At 46.5% G+C, this 17,577-nt stretch overlaps 1 protein-coding gene across 8 annotated transcripts in view; it reads left to right on the top strand.

Moving 5' to 3' along the window:
* Nucleotides 1-17,577, top strand: part of Arid1a (AT-rich interaction domain 1A) — a 73,194-nt gene that overhangs the window by 42,184 nt on the left and 13,433 nt on the right. For 5 of the 8 annotated variants that reach the window (NM_001401279.1, NM_001401278.1, XM_087547850.1 and 2 more), the window contains 6 exon segments: nt 13,702-13,942; nt 14,179-14,268; nt 15,069-15,236; nt 15,804-16,116; nt 16,751-16,896; nt 16,998-17,107. In NM_001401279.1, the coding sequence (NP_001388208.1) occupies nt 13,702-13,942; nt 14,179-14,268; nt 15,069-15,236; nt 15,804-16,116; nt 16,751-16,896; nt 16,998-17,107 (1,068 nt within the window). 8 annotated transcript variants of the gene reach the window in all.

Here is a 17,577-nt window from a genome sequence, read left to right as displayed (position 1 = left end):
CTGCTGTTGAAGATCTGAATCTTGGGTCCCTACTTGGCGGGCATGGGTCTATTTATTAAAGTCAAGTCTGACAGGACCAGAGGCTTGCTTTGTTTGTTTGTTTGTTTGTTTATGTTAATTCCTTTTTTGTTTTGTTTTGTGTATAGTCCTGATTGTCCTGGACTTGCTTCGTAGACCAGGGTGGTCTGAAGCTCAGAGAGATCAGCCCGCCTCTGCCTCCAAAGGGCTGGGATTGAAGGCACGCACCCCCATACCTGGTTCTTTTACCCCTTGGAGTTTTAACCATCTTTAGATAGCACTGAGTGGGTCTGGGAAGGTGGCTCTAGCCACCTGCAGACAGCTACAGTATATTGAACTGTACCCATTCCTGTGTCATGTGAAAAATACAATGTTCAGAGTCAGAACTTGGCTCTAACTCTCATTTCAAATGAAACATTTCCTTTATCATGCCACCCATATAATACTGCCATAGATGATCTAGTCATTTGCTGTTTGTTGAGAAGAGACCCCTCTATGTTTCAGTGTTTTGCATTTTCTTAATGATTGTTTATTTTTATTCTACATATATCTGCGTTTTGCATGTATTTCTGTGTAAGGATGTTGGATCCCCTGGAATTGGAGTTACAAACTTGTGACCTGCCATGTGGGTGCTGGGAATTGAACCCTAGTCCTCTGAAAGGACAGCTGGTACTCTTAACCACTGAGCCGTCTCTCCAGCCACTGTCTTGGAATGTATTACTTTATGTGTAGGGGTGGTTTTGTATGTGCATCTGTGTACCACATGAGTGCTGTGTATGCCAGCTACCTGCAGAAGCCAGGAGGATGTGCACAGGTTCCCCTTGGACTGGAATTACAAATGGTTGTGAGGTACCATGTCCTGCCAGAGAACAGCCAATGTTCCTAAGTTTTGAGCTGCTCCTGGTCTTACCTCAACCTTCACTCAGATCTTCCTTCCTCTACATCAGTGTTGGCATTACAGGGATGAGCCACCACACCATCTACAGTCATGCTCTGCAGTATAAAGTATCAGTAGGCCTGTCCTTGGGTGGGAAGGACAGTAAATGGATTTCGCTTTTTAGAAATTGGATTTGTTTGTTAAGTCTGTGCCCATGGATTCCCAAATACCACATTGCTTTGTCGGGGTCAGAACAATTTTTGGGATTTCCACTAAGTGGACCAGAGATCTAATTCAGACCCCTCAGGCTGAGCCATCTTTCTGGCCTCCCTTTCACTTTTGTTTGTAAGTCACAGGTGAGGAGATGTAAATGGGCCACTGGGCAGCTGTCTCCCAGGGTAAGCCATTGGAATGAGGAGTCATCTAGAGAACTTCGGAGAATAGGCCTGGCTAGGGTTTGGGTCCTCACCGCCTGGGTTTTGGATAGCAGTGAGCCCTCCCTGTCTTAGAGAACTTCTGGTCTGGAACAAAGCCCCCTGGTTAATGCTAAATTAAACCCGCTCTTTACTACTCAGAATATCATCTGTGGAATTGCCGGAGGATGCAGACAGTTCTACCTGCCCTATCCCTGATCTGTTGGCCTTTCTTCTTTTTCCTTTTTTGAGACTATAATGTAATTACATCATTTCCCCTTCTTCCCTCCGAACCTTCCCTCATATCACCCTCCTTTGATGTATTTCAGATGCGCATCTTCTTTCTGATTACTTGCTGTTAGATGTGTGTCTGTCTGTATCTATACTGAAGAAAATGAAAGGGGAAAGGAACGTGACCGGTCATGCTGGGGTAGAGGAGAAAGTTTATTATAGATGTGTGGGAGACCACAGCCAAAGCCAGGCACCTCGGAGAGAGTCCAGGGTGGACATGACCGTTTGAGCTGGGGAGAGGGGAAACCAGGGAACCAGAAGCAGCAACCAGGAGGTCTAAAGTTAACAAAATTACAAAGAGCTAGTAACTAAAATCATTATAGATTATACAGTGAAGAGCAGCTCAGCCTATTGGGTTGGAGAAATCAGGATAAAGGACAGGGTATGCTGGCCAGGAGGACCTTGTAGCTGGTAGGGTGAACCTGGCTGCCAGGTCCACTTTGATATGTTAAGTAACAGGCACCTCGGCCAGTTGACCCTTGTATGTATGTATAGATGGATGGATTTATTTGTTTGTTTGTTTATAAATTCAACCTACTCAGTCTATGTAATGTTGGTTGTATGGCTTTGCTTGTTTTGTTTGAGACAGGGTTTCTCTGTACACCTGGAACTCACTCTGTAGCTCTGACAGGCAGAGAACTCACAGATTTTCTGTCTCTGCTTCCTAGACTACTGAGGTTAAAGCTGTGTCCCATCATCACCTGCCTGTGTATGTTTTCTAGATTTTTATTTTGCATTTTTGTGTATTTTATGTATGAGTGCTCTGTTCACATGTATGCCTGCATGCCAAAAAGGACATCAAATCCCATTATAGATTGTGGTAGGCTGCCATGTGGGTGCTGGGAATTGAACTCAGGACCTCTGGAAGAGTAGCCAGTGCTCTTAATCACTGAGCCATCTCTCCAGTCCTATATGTATATTTTCAGGAGTGAAATTCAGCATTGGATCACCAGTTGCTGTGTTTTTCCATGGAGAAGTCCGTATTTCTTCCTGTTCCTTAGTTGCTGGTGGTTCTTTGTCTTAGGTCCCCCTTCCAAGTTAGCATGCCTGGTGGTGCAGTCCTTGTCTGGTCTCGTTTCAGCAGCCATTTTGATGAGACATATCTCAAGCCAGTTCCCTGCTCCTCTGTGCTCACAGCTTTTCTGCCTTAGGAAGAAGGCTGTGTCATAGACGTCTGGGTCCTTTAGGACTGCTTAGTTTGTTTAGTCAGGGTCTCACTCTGCAGCCTTGGGTGACATGAAACTCAAGAGATGGGGTGGGTAGTTACCTCTTCCCTGCTTCTGCCTCTAAGTCCTTGACTGGTATTACTCTAGACACCTTAAGTTATCCATGGGTCTAATGACTTAAAAAGCCCAGAGTTAGGAATTTTCAAAGAAAATGAGGAAATACCAGGCTGGGAACTTGAGTGTACAGTACAAGTTCCTGACCAAGTATAATAAAGTTTAAATAGTCTCTGGTTGTGAGATTACATCACTTGTTTTATGGATGCTTTTGAGACCTTGATGTCCTCAGGGCTGCAGCTCCTAGCATTCCTCTGCAATCTTAAAATCCCTCATAATTCCCAGGTGTCGTCTGTGTCTTGTTGTGTCGTCCCACCCCACCCCAGTACTCCACCCACCCCACACACCCTACCCACCCCACCCACCCTGCGAACCCCATCCTGCGTTATTTCTTTTGATTGATTGAGATACAGTCATTCTCTGTGTCTATCCATATTGCTTTGCTATGTAACTCACAGTGATCCAGAACTCTGTAGCCCAGGCTGTCCTGGAACATCCAGCTCCCTCCTAAGGGCTCAGTTTGTGGGCGTGGCTCTGTGTTCTGCTTTGTCTCTAATGACCCAGCAGGTTTCTAGTGCAGTTTCTTAGGAACTTGGTTCTCATTTTTGGTGTTGGCATAACACCATGCATGGTATGTTTGCTCGAAGACTTCGAATTCTCCGATCTATGCTGTCGGCTAAGTTTATGTATGTGTTCAGTAAGCTTTCCTGAAAGGACTCCTACATGTTGCTACCTAGTTAAGCTTAAGCCGTCTTTTTTGCTATCTTTTGGGGAGGAGCAACAAATCCCATGAATGGTTAAAGTTTTGGGGAGAATTGAAGGATTTTAATGATGCTGTTTTTATTTCCTAAGGGTGACAGATACTGACAGAATATTTTGGTAAGCAAAGGGGTGATCTAAACCTGGCAGCACCTAGAATTGAACCAGAGCGTTCTCTGTGTCCTTGAAAGGGAATCCCCACCCCCACCCAAGACACACAGACAAAGACACACACACATAGACACCTTCACTCGCCATCCTTTTTCAGTCAGCCCGCTCTAGCTCAGATCCTGCTGGTGCCTTCCGGAGCCTGTGCTACACACACATAACTGCGTGCTGTCCCTGGGCCACTTCCTGTTTCTATTCTCGTCTTCGGTGGCTCAGCTACACTTCCTGCCTGTGTCTCATGCAGATTCTTCTCTCTGGACCCTCTTGTTTTCTTTAGAATAGCTTCAGCCTGAGAAGCAGCTGACCTTTTAATATGGTGGCTCCTGAGGTGGTCGTACCTAGAAGGGCTGATGGGAAGTACCCCCTTCCCCAATGAAGCTCACCACATAACTGCGACTTGTGTTTCAGTTCATCCCCAGCCTGCTAAAGGAAATTAGACCAGAAACTTAAGAAAAATAATTGGGGCTATCTTCCACTCACTCATTAGATGTCCTAGGTTATTAGGACTGCTGTTCCTTGTTCTTTTGCAGCTGGTGCTTAGAAACATGTTTCCTACCTCTGAGGAAGACACTCGGTACCCTGTTAGTGCAAGCATCTCTTAGGGAGTCTAGAATGGGTGGTGGGTGGGTATCACTGTCTTCTGAACAGCCGAAGAGAACATAAGGATGAAAAGGGGTCCTGCTTAAGAGAACAGTTCAAGTCTTTTTGTTGGTGGATTTTGGTTTTGTTTTTCTTTCTGAGACATTATCTTTATACATAGCCTTGACTGACCTGGAACTCCCTATGTAGAAAGGTTGGCTTCAAATTCAAATAGATCCATCCAGCTGCCTTTGCCTGGGACTCCTAATAGTGCGGGGACTAAAAGGCCTACTACACTAGTTCAAGTCTTTATGCACCTTCCCATACACACACACACACACACACACACACACACACACACACACACACACACTCCCTCCCTCCCTCTCCCTCCCCCCCCCCCCCTCTCTCTCCAACTGAGAATGGGAGAGAATGTGCAGGGAAGTTGTAAAAAACGGAAGAAAGGAAGGAGGCCATTCTGGACCGATATATTTAAAGGGCTCCCCTCCTCCTCCCAAGAAAAGCATTTGTTTGGGAGTGTAAGCTTTGTGATCGAGTCTGTTTTATTTCCTACATAGCTTCTCTGATGGGTCACCTTATATACTGAAGCAGAGTGTTTAGGGCTGTATCATGGGTTGGTTGTAGAAAAACGTTCAGTAATGATGACTTTGAGTTCGTTAGGATGTGGTGCTGTGCAGACTTCAGTCAGAAACAGTCACTTTGGCCTCAGTTTGACCCAGAAGCACTGTCTGACTGGCCCTGAGGTTCCCCCCTTCCCCCAAGATCTGTGACCCAGGAATCAAAAAGCAGCAGTCTCAGCCAGAGGTAAGGGCGCACACCTTTAATGCCAGTACTTGAGAGGCAGAGGTGATTTGAGATTGGTTTGTTCTTCAGAGTGAGTTCCAGGACAGCCAGGGTTGCACAGAGAAACCCTGTCTCAAAACCTCAACAGCATAAAGCAGTAGTTGCTGCCACCAAAAACTACGTAGGTCAAGCCTGGAACCAAAATGCTCCTACAGAAACAAGCGGAAGAAATGGAACTCTGGTCTGCACTGCCTTAACTGGACGTGGAGCTTACTGTCTGCAGTGGCTGAGTTCTTGAAGATGTAGCTTCTAGTTCTTTAACATTCACAGTTGCGGGGGATGGAGAACTGAGACAGTATTAACCGTGCTAACACAGTATTAACTGTGCTGACGCAGCTTCTCCCATTTCCCATCTACACAGGCACTCACACACAGGGAGGGGGGGCTTGGGGCTCACCCAGAAAGAAATGAAGATGAGAAGATACAGATCATGGCATTAACTCTGGAAGGAGCAAGTCCTTCAAACCAAGAATCTTGTGAGATTCCTGACAGTGTAGGGATGATTCTGTTGCCTTGTCTTGGCTTACATTCATTCATTTTTCTTCTTTTTCCCTCTCATTTGATGTTTTTATAATGTTCTATAGAAAATACCAGCCAAACCCAGAACACCAACCCCAAAATACATAATCACCAAGTTATTTTTGTTTGTCGGGGTGGGATGAGGTGGTTGGGTCTTTGGAAATAAGCCAAGTCTACCTAGAAATACTTTGTAGAGAAACCATTGGGACTCCCTTTAGTTAAGTTGGGAATCTGTCAAACTTAGTCCAGAGGCTTTCTGTGGAGTTGTTTTCCCATATCAAGTGAGACACTTGGAGCTCTGCCCGGAAGGTGTGTTGAGTCCGAGCAGTTCTGGTGCCGTTCTGAGGAGCCAGTCCTTATCCATCATCTCCTGTGTCCTAAGCCCGTTCCTCTTCCCCCGCGCACCAGCATGGAACTGACAAGTATTGTGACATAATCTTTGATTACCATGATCACCCTCTAAGCTAGCAGCCTCCTTCCCCGTTTAACACTTACCAGAGGAGGCTGAGAAGCCATGCCTTTGCAGCTGGAACCTAGAGATTGAAGACAGGAGCTCGAGAATCAGCACAGTTGTCACTTAAGGCCAGCCTTGATGTAGAAGGAATGCTCAATATTGTCTACTGAGATGAGTTAAGGTAATTTGCCACCATTTTGGGAGCAGGAGAGAAGCCAGGTTTCAGATGAAAGGAAGCACGTTGAGAGGACATAATAAGAATGTTTGGATTTCCCCACATCGTCTTCTAGAACTTGACCGAGGCTTCCTTGCATTGTTGTCCCGGTTTAAAGATACTGAGGTTGGTGGCTGCCTTTTCTTTTCTTCCTTCAGAATCTTGTCTATTCTCCATTACCAGGTCTACTTGTTCTACCTAAGGATTCAAACTTTTATCTAGACTGTGGTAGTGAAGATCTCTGGCTAATATAATTTTAGAACTTTACAAAACCAGAGACCCTCAGTCCCCAGTCACTATTCACGTTCAGCGTATCACCCTCCCCAGACGACACTCCTTGCTTTCTGGCTGCTGTGGTTCTGAGGGGAGAGTCAGATGATGTGGACGCTTAAGTCAGTATCCTCCCCCCTGGTACATTTCTGAGACCCAGAACTGTCCTTGCTTAAGTCCAGGAATCGTAGCTGGTGGTCTTGATGGAACAGGCACTGTGTAGTTGGCCTTCCTATAATAGGCAAGGCTTGACCTTGGCAAGATAAGCAGTTGCTGCTCCTGGCCTTTTCTAGCTTTGTAATGTTAGGGTTTCTTGCTGGGATTATAATGGCCCTATTTCTGAGATGTGCACTGCCCAACCCAGGCCCACCCCATCTGCCTGTCAGATAAGTCTGTTAGCTGGTGATTAACTAATGATTTAAAGAAAATACTGTGGATTTCTTTGGCCACAAGGTTGTTAGTATTACTAGCTGGATAAGACGTTTCTCTCTAGTTCATATGAGAAGCCTTTGAGAGAGACTGGATCCATGTATATGGGGTAACCAAGTAACATCAGGACCATAAGAGACCAGAGAGTAAATTCAACCAGTTACTGACCTGTGGGAGCTCTGGTCCTTACAGGAGTGCCTGGCAGTAAGCTACAGGCATCCTGAGACTGGGTCTTTCCTTGCTGCCTATGTAGACTGCCTCAGGCCTTCGCTCCTTCAGTTTGCATTTACCCACTGAGCTGGTTTGGGGCCTTTCCTAGGATAAGGACAGTGAAGGAGAACATCCTCTCCTTTTCTAACTCTTGGGTGGGGGGTGGAGAGTGCTTGTAGAGATGTTGAACAGAAACATTCAATGTGATTAAACCTCCAGCTAAGAAGATTGGTGGGAGCAAGATATTGACCCCTGTGAGATCAATGGCTTCTGCAGTAGCTAAGCTGCTGTTGCAGGAGCTCCTTCCACAGGAATGTGAGCAGCACAGCAGTCTCCTTTCCTCCCTCTGCACTTTAGCAAGCCCTCAGCCTCCACCCTGAATCAGACCCACTTCCCGATTTTGCTTAGGTGAGTTAGAACAGCTAGATCCCATCACGGACAGTTGTGAGCCACCATGTGGTTGCTGGGAATTGAACTCAGGACCTCTGGAAGAGCAGTCAGGGCTCTTAACCTCTGAGCCATGTCTCCCCCTTGGTGTGTGTTTGAAGGAGTCTGCTATCCTATTGTTGGAGCATTTCTCTGGCCTGGTTTGGGGATGTGGGTGTTGAAGCTATTTGACTTTCCTTCAGTAAGGAACTGACTGCCCCATCTTTTATCCTGGGGAATGAGGCCCCTAAACGAGCCCTGCTTTTCCTATGGTTTGAAAGGGTCCCAGAGCTGAGCAAGGAAGAAGTATGAAGACTTACAGCCACCTGAGATGGGGCTCCTTCTAGAAGACGGGAATATCTTGATTTCTCCATCTTAAGCCATATCCTTTTGATTGGTAACGGGGTTAGAAGACAGTTGGTGTGAATCTCCAGCAGATTCCAGACCAAGCGCCTGTTCTGCGCTCTCTGACGCATCCCCAGTGTTGTGTCAGCACTGCTCCGTTCCTCTAGAAGTGTTTGATGATAGTAGTCGGGCCCGCTGCCCTTGATGAGTAAGTGTGTGCTTAAGAAAGTTGTTGTTGTTGTTGTTGTTGTTGTTGTTGTTGTTGCTTTTTGAGAACTGTGACGCCAACAAAACACAACCTTCCTGAAGACCAGAGTGTGACTGTGTAGCTTAGATGGGCCTCGAACTCTCAGTCTTTCTTCCTCTGCCTCAAGTGATAGGGTTATACACATATATCACCATGTCTAAACCTCCCAAATTTGTTGTAAGTAATTAATTGTGGTTCATTTCCCTGAATCATTTGAATCTGTTACCCCATCCTACCTTCTGCCCTGGCCTGGTTTTCCACATCTCTCCTGTGTTTTTGAGGATTCACTCAGGTTCTCTAACATGGGAACAATTTCCTTATGTCCCTGGATCTGTGGGACTAGGCTTGGGTAGGGGAACTGACATGTTGCTGTGGGTATAATTCTCAGCGCCTCTCACCCCTGCCCCACAGTGTAGGATTTACCTGCCTCTCTGTCCTTTTCACACCCAATGCCTCCAAGCAGATCACATGCAAGTGAGCAGTGGCCTCCCTCAGACCTTAGCTATTGTTCCATTGATGAGTGTTTTACCTGGCAGTAACCATACAAAACCAGGAGAGACTCTTAATGGCTAGGTAGATGCAGAAATATTGCCTGCTGGGTCTCCTTGCATAGTTTTGTGGGTAGGCCATTTGTCTTCCTACTCTTTAACCCTGTACTGGTATCTAACGGCTTCACCAGACAGCCAGCTCATGGTATATCTTGTGGACTTTTCTTTTCTTGGAGAGCCCAGTTCCCAACCTCCACCATGAGGGTATGGACTGTTGATTTCAGGCATGGTTTTGTTGTGGTGTGAAGAGAAGGTATCAGCTGCTGAATTCTGTTTGTCAGCAGAGCCTGACAAACCCATGCTGGCACACTCTAGGGCTGGTCGACCAATCACAGCTGGGACAGCTATCGTCATGGTGTCCCTGTGGGCTTCCTCTATCAGGTCACATCCCAAAATAACACTGGGCAGTATTTCAAGTGAAGGAATGAAGGCTTTCGGAGCTGTAGCCAGCCTGGAGTGTGAGATTCTGTGTGAAATAGTTGGACCTGCTCCAGCGCTTTTGATCTGCATGGCAGATGAGCAATAAAATTCATGAAACACGTTGGAAACACGTGAGGAAATTCTTCTGGCCCCGCTGCTTCCTTGGAACTGGCAAGGGCACTGAGTAGGCTGATCCTCGACTCCCATCTCTAGCAGGATTATACTTGGAGAAGAGCAATCCTAGGGGAAAAACTGTCAACTGAGGAGACACTGCTACACTTGCAGGCAACCCCCTTCTCTCCCAAGAGATGCTGACTAGATGGGTCCTTTAGTCAAGTTCGAGAACATGGGGCTTTAAAGGCATGTGGACTTAGGTTGATGGAATGCTTATCTTTGTGAGTGTGCTGTAGAAACCAGGCTTGTGAGGCACACTGACGGTCTGACTCAAACACTACATCAGAATTGTAGGAAACAGAACACCTGAAAAACTGGATGATTGTAGAGTAGAAAGCCAAGGTGTGTCGTCTCAAGCCATAAAAGGTCATGAAGTTTGGGGTTGTACCTGTTCCTACAACAGGAGTGGGTTGTGAGGCAGCTTTTGGAGACTTAAACCCTTATATCCAATAAAAACATTTATCATGTGATTAGCCACTGCTACTCAAATGTTCTCTCTCTCTCTCTCTCTCTCTCTCTCTCTCTCTCTCTCTCTCTGTGTGTGTGTGTGTGTGTGTGTGTGTGTCCCTCCCTCCCTTTTTGAGACAGGGTTTCCCTGTGTACCAGTGGCTGTCCTGGAACTTGAACTCAGATCTACCTGTCTCTGCCTCCCAAGTGCTGGGATTAAAGGTGTACACTACCAGCACCCAGCATATATATTTCTAATTCTAGACTAGTGCAGCTGGTCTTTGGCCCCAAGTGTACTATGCCAGTGGGGTTTTTGAGTATGCCCCACACAGTGTCAAACTCATGTTTGTCCAGTCCTCTCATTGAAACCTAAGCCACGCTTGTTTGCCAGATTGCTCAAAATCACAATAATCATCTAAAACTGAGCTTTGTGTACCTAACTCAGTACAGTGTGTGTTTTCCTCAGTTCATACTATTTTATAGGATAATGGAGAAGATTTTATACGATAATAAACAAGATTGGGCTTGAGCTTTTGCCCAGGGTTCACTACCTAGTCACCAGGTGACTTGGGCATGTAACTCGGGCTTTCTCCAGACATCAGTTTTTTGTGTCTTCAAAATCTAGTGGTAGTAATGCATACAATCAAGAGTTGTAGGGGTTGGGGATTTAGCTCAGTGGTAGAGCGCTTGCCTAGCAAGCGCAAGGCCCTGGGTTCGGTCCCCAGCTCCGAAAAAAAGAAAAGGGAAAAAAAAAAAGTTGTAAGAAATTAAAATAGAAAATTCCAGCCTGGTGTACAGGATAAGTTCCAGGGCAGCCAAGGCTACACAAGGAAACCCTGTCTTTTAAAAGAAAGGAAGAAAAGAAAAGAAAATCCTCAACCTGAGCTGGGTGTGGTGGTATTGTCTGTAATCCCAGCACTTGGAAGACAGAGGCAGGAGGGTCAGAAATACCAGTTTGAATCCAACCTGAACTACATGAAACCTGGGGTGGACTGTGGAGATGGAGCCCTGGTGGTGAGCCTCAGTAAACTGGCAGGAGGAGGACCAGTCTTCAGAGTGAGGCTAATTGGGGGGTTGGGGGGTGGCTGAGTGAAATACAAAGTGCCCTGCACAGAGACGTGGATAGCAGCTCTTGTAATGCCGATCCTTTGCCCTATCCCTTTCTTAAATGATCACTGTTACCACGTGACAAAAATACAACAGCTTGGGCTGGAGAGATGGCTCAGCGGTTAAGAGCACCCGACTACTCTTCCAGAGGTCCTGAGTTCAATTCCCAGCAACCACATGGTGGCTCACAACCATCTGTAAAGAGATCTGATGCCCTCTTCTGGTGTATCTGAAGATAGTTACAGTGTACTTATACATAATAAATTAATAAATCTTTAAAAAAAAATACAACAGCTTGTTAAGTTGGTTTCAAACCAATCAAAAAAAGAGATGAGGTGAGTGCTGCCACGCGTCTGTGCCCGGCACCCTGGCTGGCGTGGGGCTGTGTTGGCAGTGGTGCTTTTTCTTAAAGGAACTCAGGACATTTTATCAAAACCGACAACTCTTCAGAGTGCCTTTATGAAGGAAGTCCCTCTTTGCCAGCCATAGATCCTGTGACTTCAGCCCAAGGGCTGCTTCTGGAATTCCTCAGCCAAGACTGAGCAGTTAACCTCAGATCTGTGGTGAGCTATGCTCATTAACACAAGTGGTGCAGCTGAATCCATTTCCTGACTGTTTAATGATGGGTGTCCTGGGTGCATGAACCAAATGGGAGGCAGCAAAAAGATATTCAAAAGGATGTCAGGCATTATCTCAGATATGGTTTCTAAGACACTGTTTGTATTTTACCTGTGTTAATGTAAACTGTCCAAAAGAACACTTGGTTTTTCGAAATAACTTGAACAGAACCAGATCGGGGTGCTTTTGGCTGGAGAGAGATTGCTCAGTTGGAAAAGTGCATACCTAAACTCGATCCCTAGAACTTGTGTCAAAAAGTGAGGCACAGTAGGGGTACACACTTCTGTAATACTAGTTGCCTGGAAGGCAGAGGCAAACAGATTCCTGAGACACACTGGCTAGCCATCTTGGCCTTCTTAGCCAGTTCTAGTTCCATTTGAAGATCTGTCTTTCAAAAAACCTCACGGTATACGACACCTGAGAAACAGCACCTGAGATTGACCACTAGATCCACATGCACATGCGGCATCCCCACCACCAGAGAACCAGGAGTAGGTCTTAGAAGCCGATGTGCTGGTGTACCTTGGGTGGTGAGAATCAAGGAGAGTATTAGCTATATAGTGAATTCAAGGTCAGCCTGAGCTACGAAAGACCCTGGATCAATCAATCAATCAATCAATAAATGGGGGTGGACGGGGAGGGTGGATGTGCTGGCAAAAAAAAAAAATGGGCATTTGATTCTTGTTTTCTTGTAAAATAGACTAGTTTCTTCTTCCGGTGAGCAAATGGGTCATCCTAGAAACTGGCAGTTTTCAGAGGAGCAAGCAAGGGGACCTTCTGGTACTTGAACAGAACATTGAGTTTGTTCATTTGGTAAACTTCTCTCCATCCGTCTTAGAGATCAGGAATTAGAAATTTAATGCCAGACTTTCTTGGTACTAAGGAGATTCTCTTTCCCATGTCCCATATTCTTTCTTACCTTCTAAGTATAATGAAAAGGTTTGGCTTGAAAGAGTCCTTAGTAAGCTGGCTGCACTGATGTGATTTCTCAGAGGTTAAAAGCACTGGCTGCTCTTGCAGAAGACCCTGGTTCAATTCTCAGCACCCACATGGCAGCTCACAACTGTCTGCAACTCCGTTCTAGGGATTTGACACCTCACATAGACATGCATGCAGGAAAAACACCAATGCACATAAAACATTTTATTTAAAAAAAAATCCACATACATGCACATGAACATAGTAATTGGAGGGACGTGAGGAAGAGGGGTTCCTAGCAGTACTTTGTAGTTTTCTCCTGGAGTAGCAAGCACTTAGCTTTCCCCTTGTTAATTGAGAGACAGTATGAAACCCCAGCTGTTACAGGATCTTGTTGGGATAGCATGGGACCCTGATTGCCACCTGCAACCCAGATGCCCCTTCATGTGTCTGCAGCTTTTTCCATATATGATCATTTTTAACCTCGGAGCCTACTTTTTGTTACAGTAGCAGAATTGAAAAAGGTTTCAATTTGTTTGGTTACCTAGGTAGCAGGTAGCCTACTGGTTTACAGGTGGTTTTGTTCTGTTTTTGAGGTAGGGTCTTGGAAATCACTTACATGGATCAGACTAGCCCCTGGTCTCATGACTTGACTATAAAGAATAAATGAGTTGATTCTATCTCCCAAATATTTGGGTGCCAGCACAGCTAGACTCTGTGTGTGTTTGTGTGTATGTTTGTCTTGTAACAGGTTCTTATTGTATAGTCTAGACTGGCCTTAAACTCAAAATCCTATTGCCTGGTCTCTTTTTGGTTCTTTTTTTCGGAGCTGGGGACCGAACCCAGGGCCTTGCGCTTCCTAGGTAAGCGCTCTACCACTGAGCTAAATCCCCAGCCCCTTGCCTGGTCTCTTAAGTGCTAGTTTGCAAGTGTCCAGTACCACCCTGCTTAGCAGTGTTGGTAAAGCCCAGAAGGCCCATGAATTCACACGTGTATTCAGTGTGGGCCTTCATGATGTTTGCTGTATACAGCTACTGTTGTGACCAATCATATGTATGCTTTTTTGTTTTCCTTTTCTAATTTATCTCCTTAAATGTATGTTTCAGGATCTGTCTGGTTCAATCGATGATCTCCCCATGGGGACAGAAGGAGCTCTGAGTCCTGGCGTGAGCACATCAGGGATTTCCAGCAGCCAAGGAGAACAGAGCAATCCAGCTCAGTCTCCTTTTTCTCCTCACACCTCCCCTCACCTGCCTGGCATCCGAGGCCCGTCCCCGTCCCCTGTTGGCTCTCCTGCCAGTGTCGCTCAGTCTCGCTCAGGACCACTCTCGCCTGCTGCAGTGCCAGGTACCCTGGTTTTGGGGAAGAGGGAGAGCTGGCGGGCTGGTCTTGTGATGAAAGGGAGCTTTGATTCATGTCTGCGTGGTTTTTCCCCTTAGCAGTTGAAGAAGGGGGGGGCCCCCTGGGTGAACACCTCTGTGTGTGGCACAGAAAGGGCTTGGCCTTCTCTAGCTCCACATTCACCTTCTAGCTGGAACGTGCTAAGCCATGTTGGTTTGTTTTGTTTTGTTTGTTTGGAGCAGGCAACCAGATGCCACCCCGGCCACCCAGTGGTCAGTCGGACAGCATCATGCACCCTTCCATGAACCAATCAAGCATTGCCCAAGATCGAGGTGAGCGCTTGGGCTTCAACAGAGGGCTAGCAGGGGCACCCCAACATACCACGATTGTAACATGATGTTGTCAACTGCAAACATGCTAGACCAAATTCATAGCTGCAAACGGAGGGAATGTGGTACTAAAGCATCCACCAAGTGCCCAGTTCAGTCACTGTGTGGCAGAAAGACTAATGCAGGCAGCAGACCTTGGGCTCAGTGAGCTTGTCTGTGTGTGTGTCCTCCAACAGTCAGTCTACATGGCTCCATGCTGACCGACCCAGCCTTGGCTCCTTTACTCCTCACACCGTGCTGGATTTACTCATTTTGTTTTCTTGGGGTTTTGTTGTTTGGGGATTTTTTTTGACCAATGCTTTTATCAGTTTTCTGTTTGGTGTGAAAGTTGATTCGGGGCAGTGGTAGCACATGCCTTTAATCCCAGCACTGGGGAAGTCAGGTGCAGGTAGATCTCTTGAGTTCAAGACCAGCCTGGTGTACTAAGTTCTCGGGCAAGCAGAACATTGTCTTCAAAACAACAAAGAGAGCGTTGATATGTAAACCCTATGTTAATGGCATGCGTGTCACTCTCATGACATCTGAGCAGGCGGGTGGGGGACAGTAGCAGATTCCATGCCATAAAAATTTGCAGCAGGGGGTTGGGGAATTTAGCTCAGTGGTAGAGCGATTGCCTAGGAAGCGCAAGGCCCTGGGTTCGGTCCCCAGCTCCGGAAAAAAAAAAAAAAGTTGCAGCAGAGTGGGGAAGCCATTTATCCCCTTCATTCTGAGCAGGTAATTATTTGGATACATTCCACAAATAGGTTATATGCAGAGGAACCCCCAAATGCCCCAGTACACTTCCCCTCAGCCCGGCTCGGCCTTATCTCCACGTCAGCCTTCTGGAGGACAGATGCACTCGGGCATGGGCTCCTACCAGCAGAACTCCATGGGGAGCTATGGACCCCAGGGGAGTCAGTATGGCCCACAAGGTGAGTGTGCTATACCCAGTTAGAAGGAGGGAGAGCTGATATGCTAATGTCTGGGTTCAAAGAGTAGGGCATCTTGCTTACAGCTCCCCAGCCGAGGCCCTAGGGTGGAGTGAACTATGATCCATCATTTCTTCAGCTCATGCTGTCACCTTGAAAAAGTCTTTGATGGGTCAACACAAACGCTTATTAAGTAAAGGCAATGTGTCGTGAGTGGATGTGCATTGATGCCCGCATATGTGCACATACACACAAATTAAAATGTTTGGGTGGGAGGCAAGAACAATATGTAGAAAGTAGCAGCCATTCATTCTCTGTGCTGGGCGGTCATAAGGGAGTGTGGCCCAGTAATGTCCAAAGTCCTGGATTCAATCCCCAGCAACCCTACCCCCAACTTGGGAGGGGGGCTAGAGAGGCCTACTGCACATGCTCCTTTTTATCCCCTAATGACAGATTGGCTTTAATTTCCTGATCCAAATATTGATGGATTCTAATTGTTTGGAGTTTTAGAGGTGAGTACTTCTGGGACTCGCTAACCCAGGCTCGTGTTGTCTTTCCCTCTCCTCCCAGGAGGCTATCCTAGGCAGCCTAACTATAACGCCTTGCCCAACGCCAACTACCCCAGTGCAGGCATGGCTGGAAGTATGAACCCGCTGGGTGCTGGAGGTCAAATGCACGGGCAGCCTGGAATCCCACCCTACGGCACACTCCCTCCAGGAAGAATGACTCATGCGTCTATGGGCAACAGGCCTTATGGCCCTAATATGGCCAACATGCCACCTCAGGTTGGGTCAGGGATGTGTCCTCCACCAGGGGGGATGAACCGGAAAACTCAAGAATCTGCTGTTGCCATGCATGTTGCTGCCAACTCTATCCAAAACAGGTAAGGCTGGGGAGCGGAGAGAATGTTCTGCTTCTGATGTTTTAACACACAGTTTAAACACATGCACACCAATGTGCTGGTTCTTATGGATGTTAGAGTAAAGCTGCTGTGAGGAAGCACCCTGTGTGCGAACTTAAGCTAGGTGTGGTGCTTTATGTCCACAGGTTACCTCCTTGGGGGCCTGGGGGTAGGGAAGGATATCGGAAGAGAGGCTACTGGAGGTGCTTTAGTGTGGCGAGTGAAGATTGAGCGTGCCTTATAGGCTGGCTTTATGCCCTAAAGAGGGCATTTAAATAGAAATACAGCGGCTTTGGAAGTTGCTTATGGGAAGTGGTATTTATAAAGAGCATAAGACTTTATTCTTCAAGGGTTGTTCCCCATCAAACTAAGCTGTTTTTTTGGTTTTTTTTTTTTTTTTTTTTTTTTTTTTTTTTTTTTTGGAGCTGGGAACCGAACCCAGGGCCTTGCGCTTGGTACACAAGTGCTCTACCAATGAGCTAAATCCCCAACCCCAAACTAAGCTGTTCTAATTAGACAATTAAACAGCCCCATTTGGTGTTTGGTCATTCACAAGTGTAAAAGCTCACTGTGTCTCTAACCTCTTCTTCTCTTTAACTTTCATCTTCCTCCTTAGGCCACCAGGCTACCCAAATATGAATCAAGGAGGCATCATGGGAACTGGACCTCCCTATGGGCAGGGGATTAATAGTATGGCTGGCATGATCAACCCTCAGGGACCCCCATATCCTATGGGTGGAACCATGGCCAACAATTCAGCAGGTCAGCGTAACTTGAGTACTCATCACAGGAATTTCTTCAAGAAAGATCTTCAAGTTGTATGTAGCAAAATCTATTGGACTTGAATTGTTTTCTTTTTACAGGGATGGCAGCCAGCCCAGAGATGATGGGCCTTGGGGATGTTAAGTTAACTCCCGCCACAAAAATGAACAACAAGGCAGATGGGACACCCAAGACAGAATCCAAATCTAAGGTAATGATTTTTGTCTTCAGCCCTTTGCTGAATGGTAAGAAGGAAAAATGAGAGCCGGGCAATTAGTGCTTAGTTCTAGCTCTCAGGGGGCAGGGGCAGGTGGATCCCTGAGTTCAAGGACAGCCAGTTTTACACGGGGAATACAGGGTGCTGGAGGAAAAAAAAATGAAAGAAAATGACAAGACTTTAGCTTGTTTTGCTGGGACCGCCAAGGGCTTCCATGGCCTAGGTTTATCACTACCACTGGACTCTGCAGTACACTTTCCTCTCTCTGAGCTTAGCCTCTTAGGCGTCTAACTAACTGATAATGATGTGCTATAGGCAGATGGCTGCCCTTCTCTTCCTAGACATACTCAGAGCAGCAGAAATGGTTGGTTCTACACCTGACAAGCAGGCCAGTGATGCAGGAGGGGATGGGGTTCTTAACTCCCTGTAGGCTGAAACTAGATGTGCTGAAGTTACAGCGACGT

This window comes from Rattus norvegicus, chromosome 5 (assembly GCF_021556685.1).
Source record: "Rattus norvegicus strain SHRSP/BbbUtx chromosome 5, alternate assembly SHRSP_T2T, whole genome shotgun sequence".
Lineage (NCBI taxonomy): Eukaryota > Metazoa > Chordata > Mammalia > Rodentia > Muridae > Rattus > Rattus norvegicus.
The sequence above is the reverse complement of the archived record's forward strand: the minus strand, read 5'-3'. Positions and strand labels throughout refer to the sequence as shown.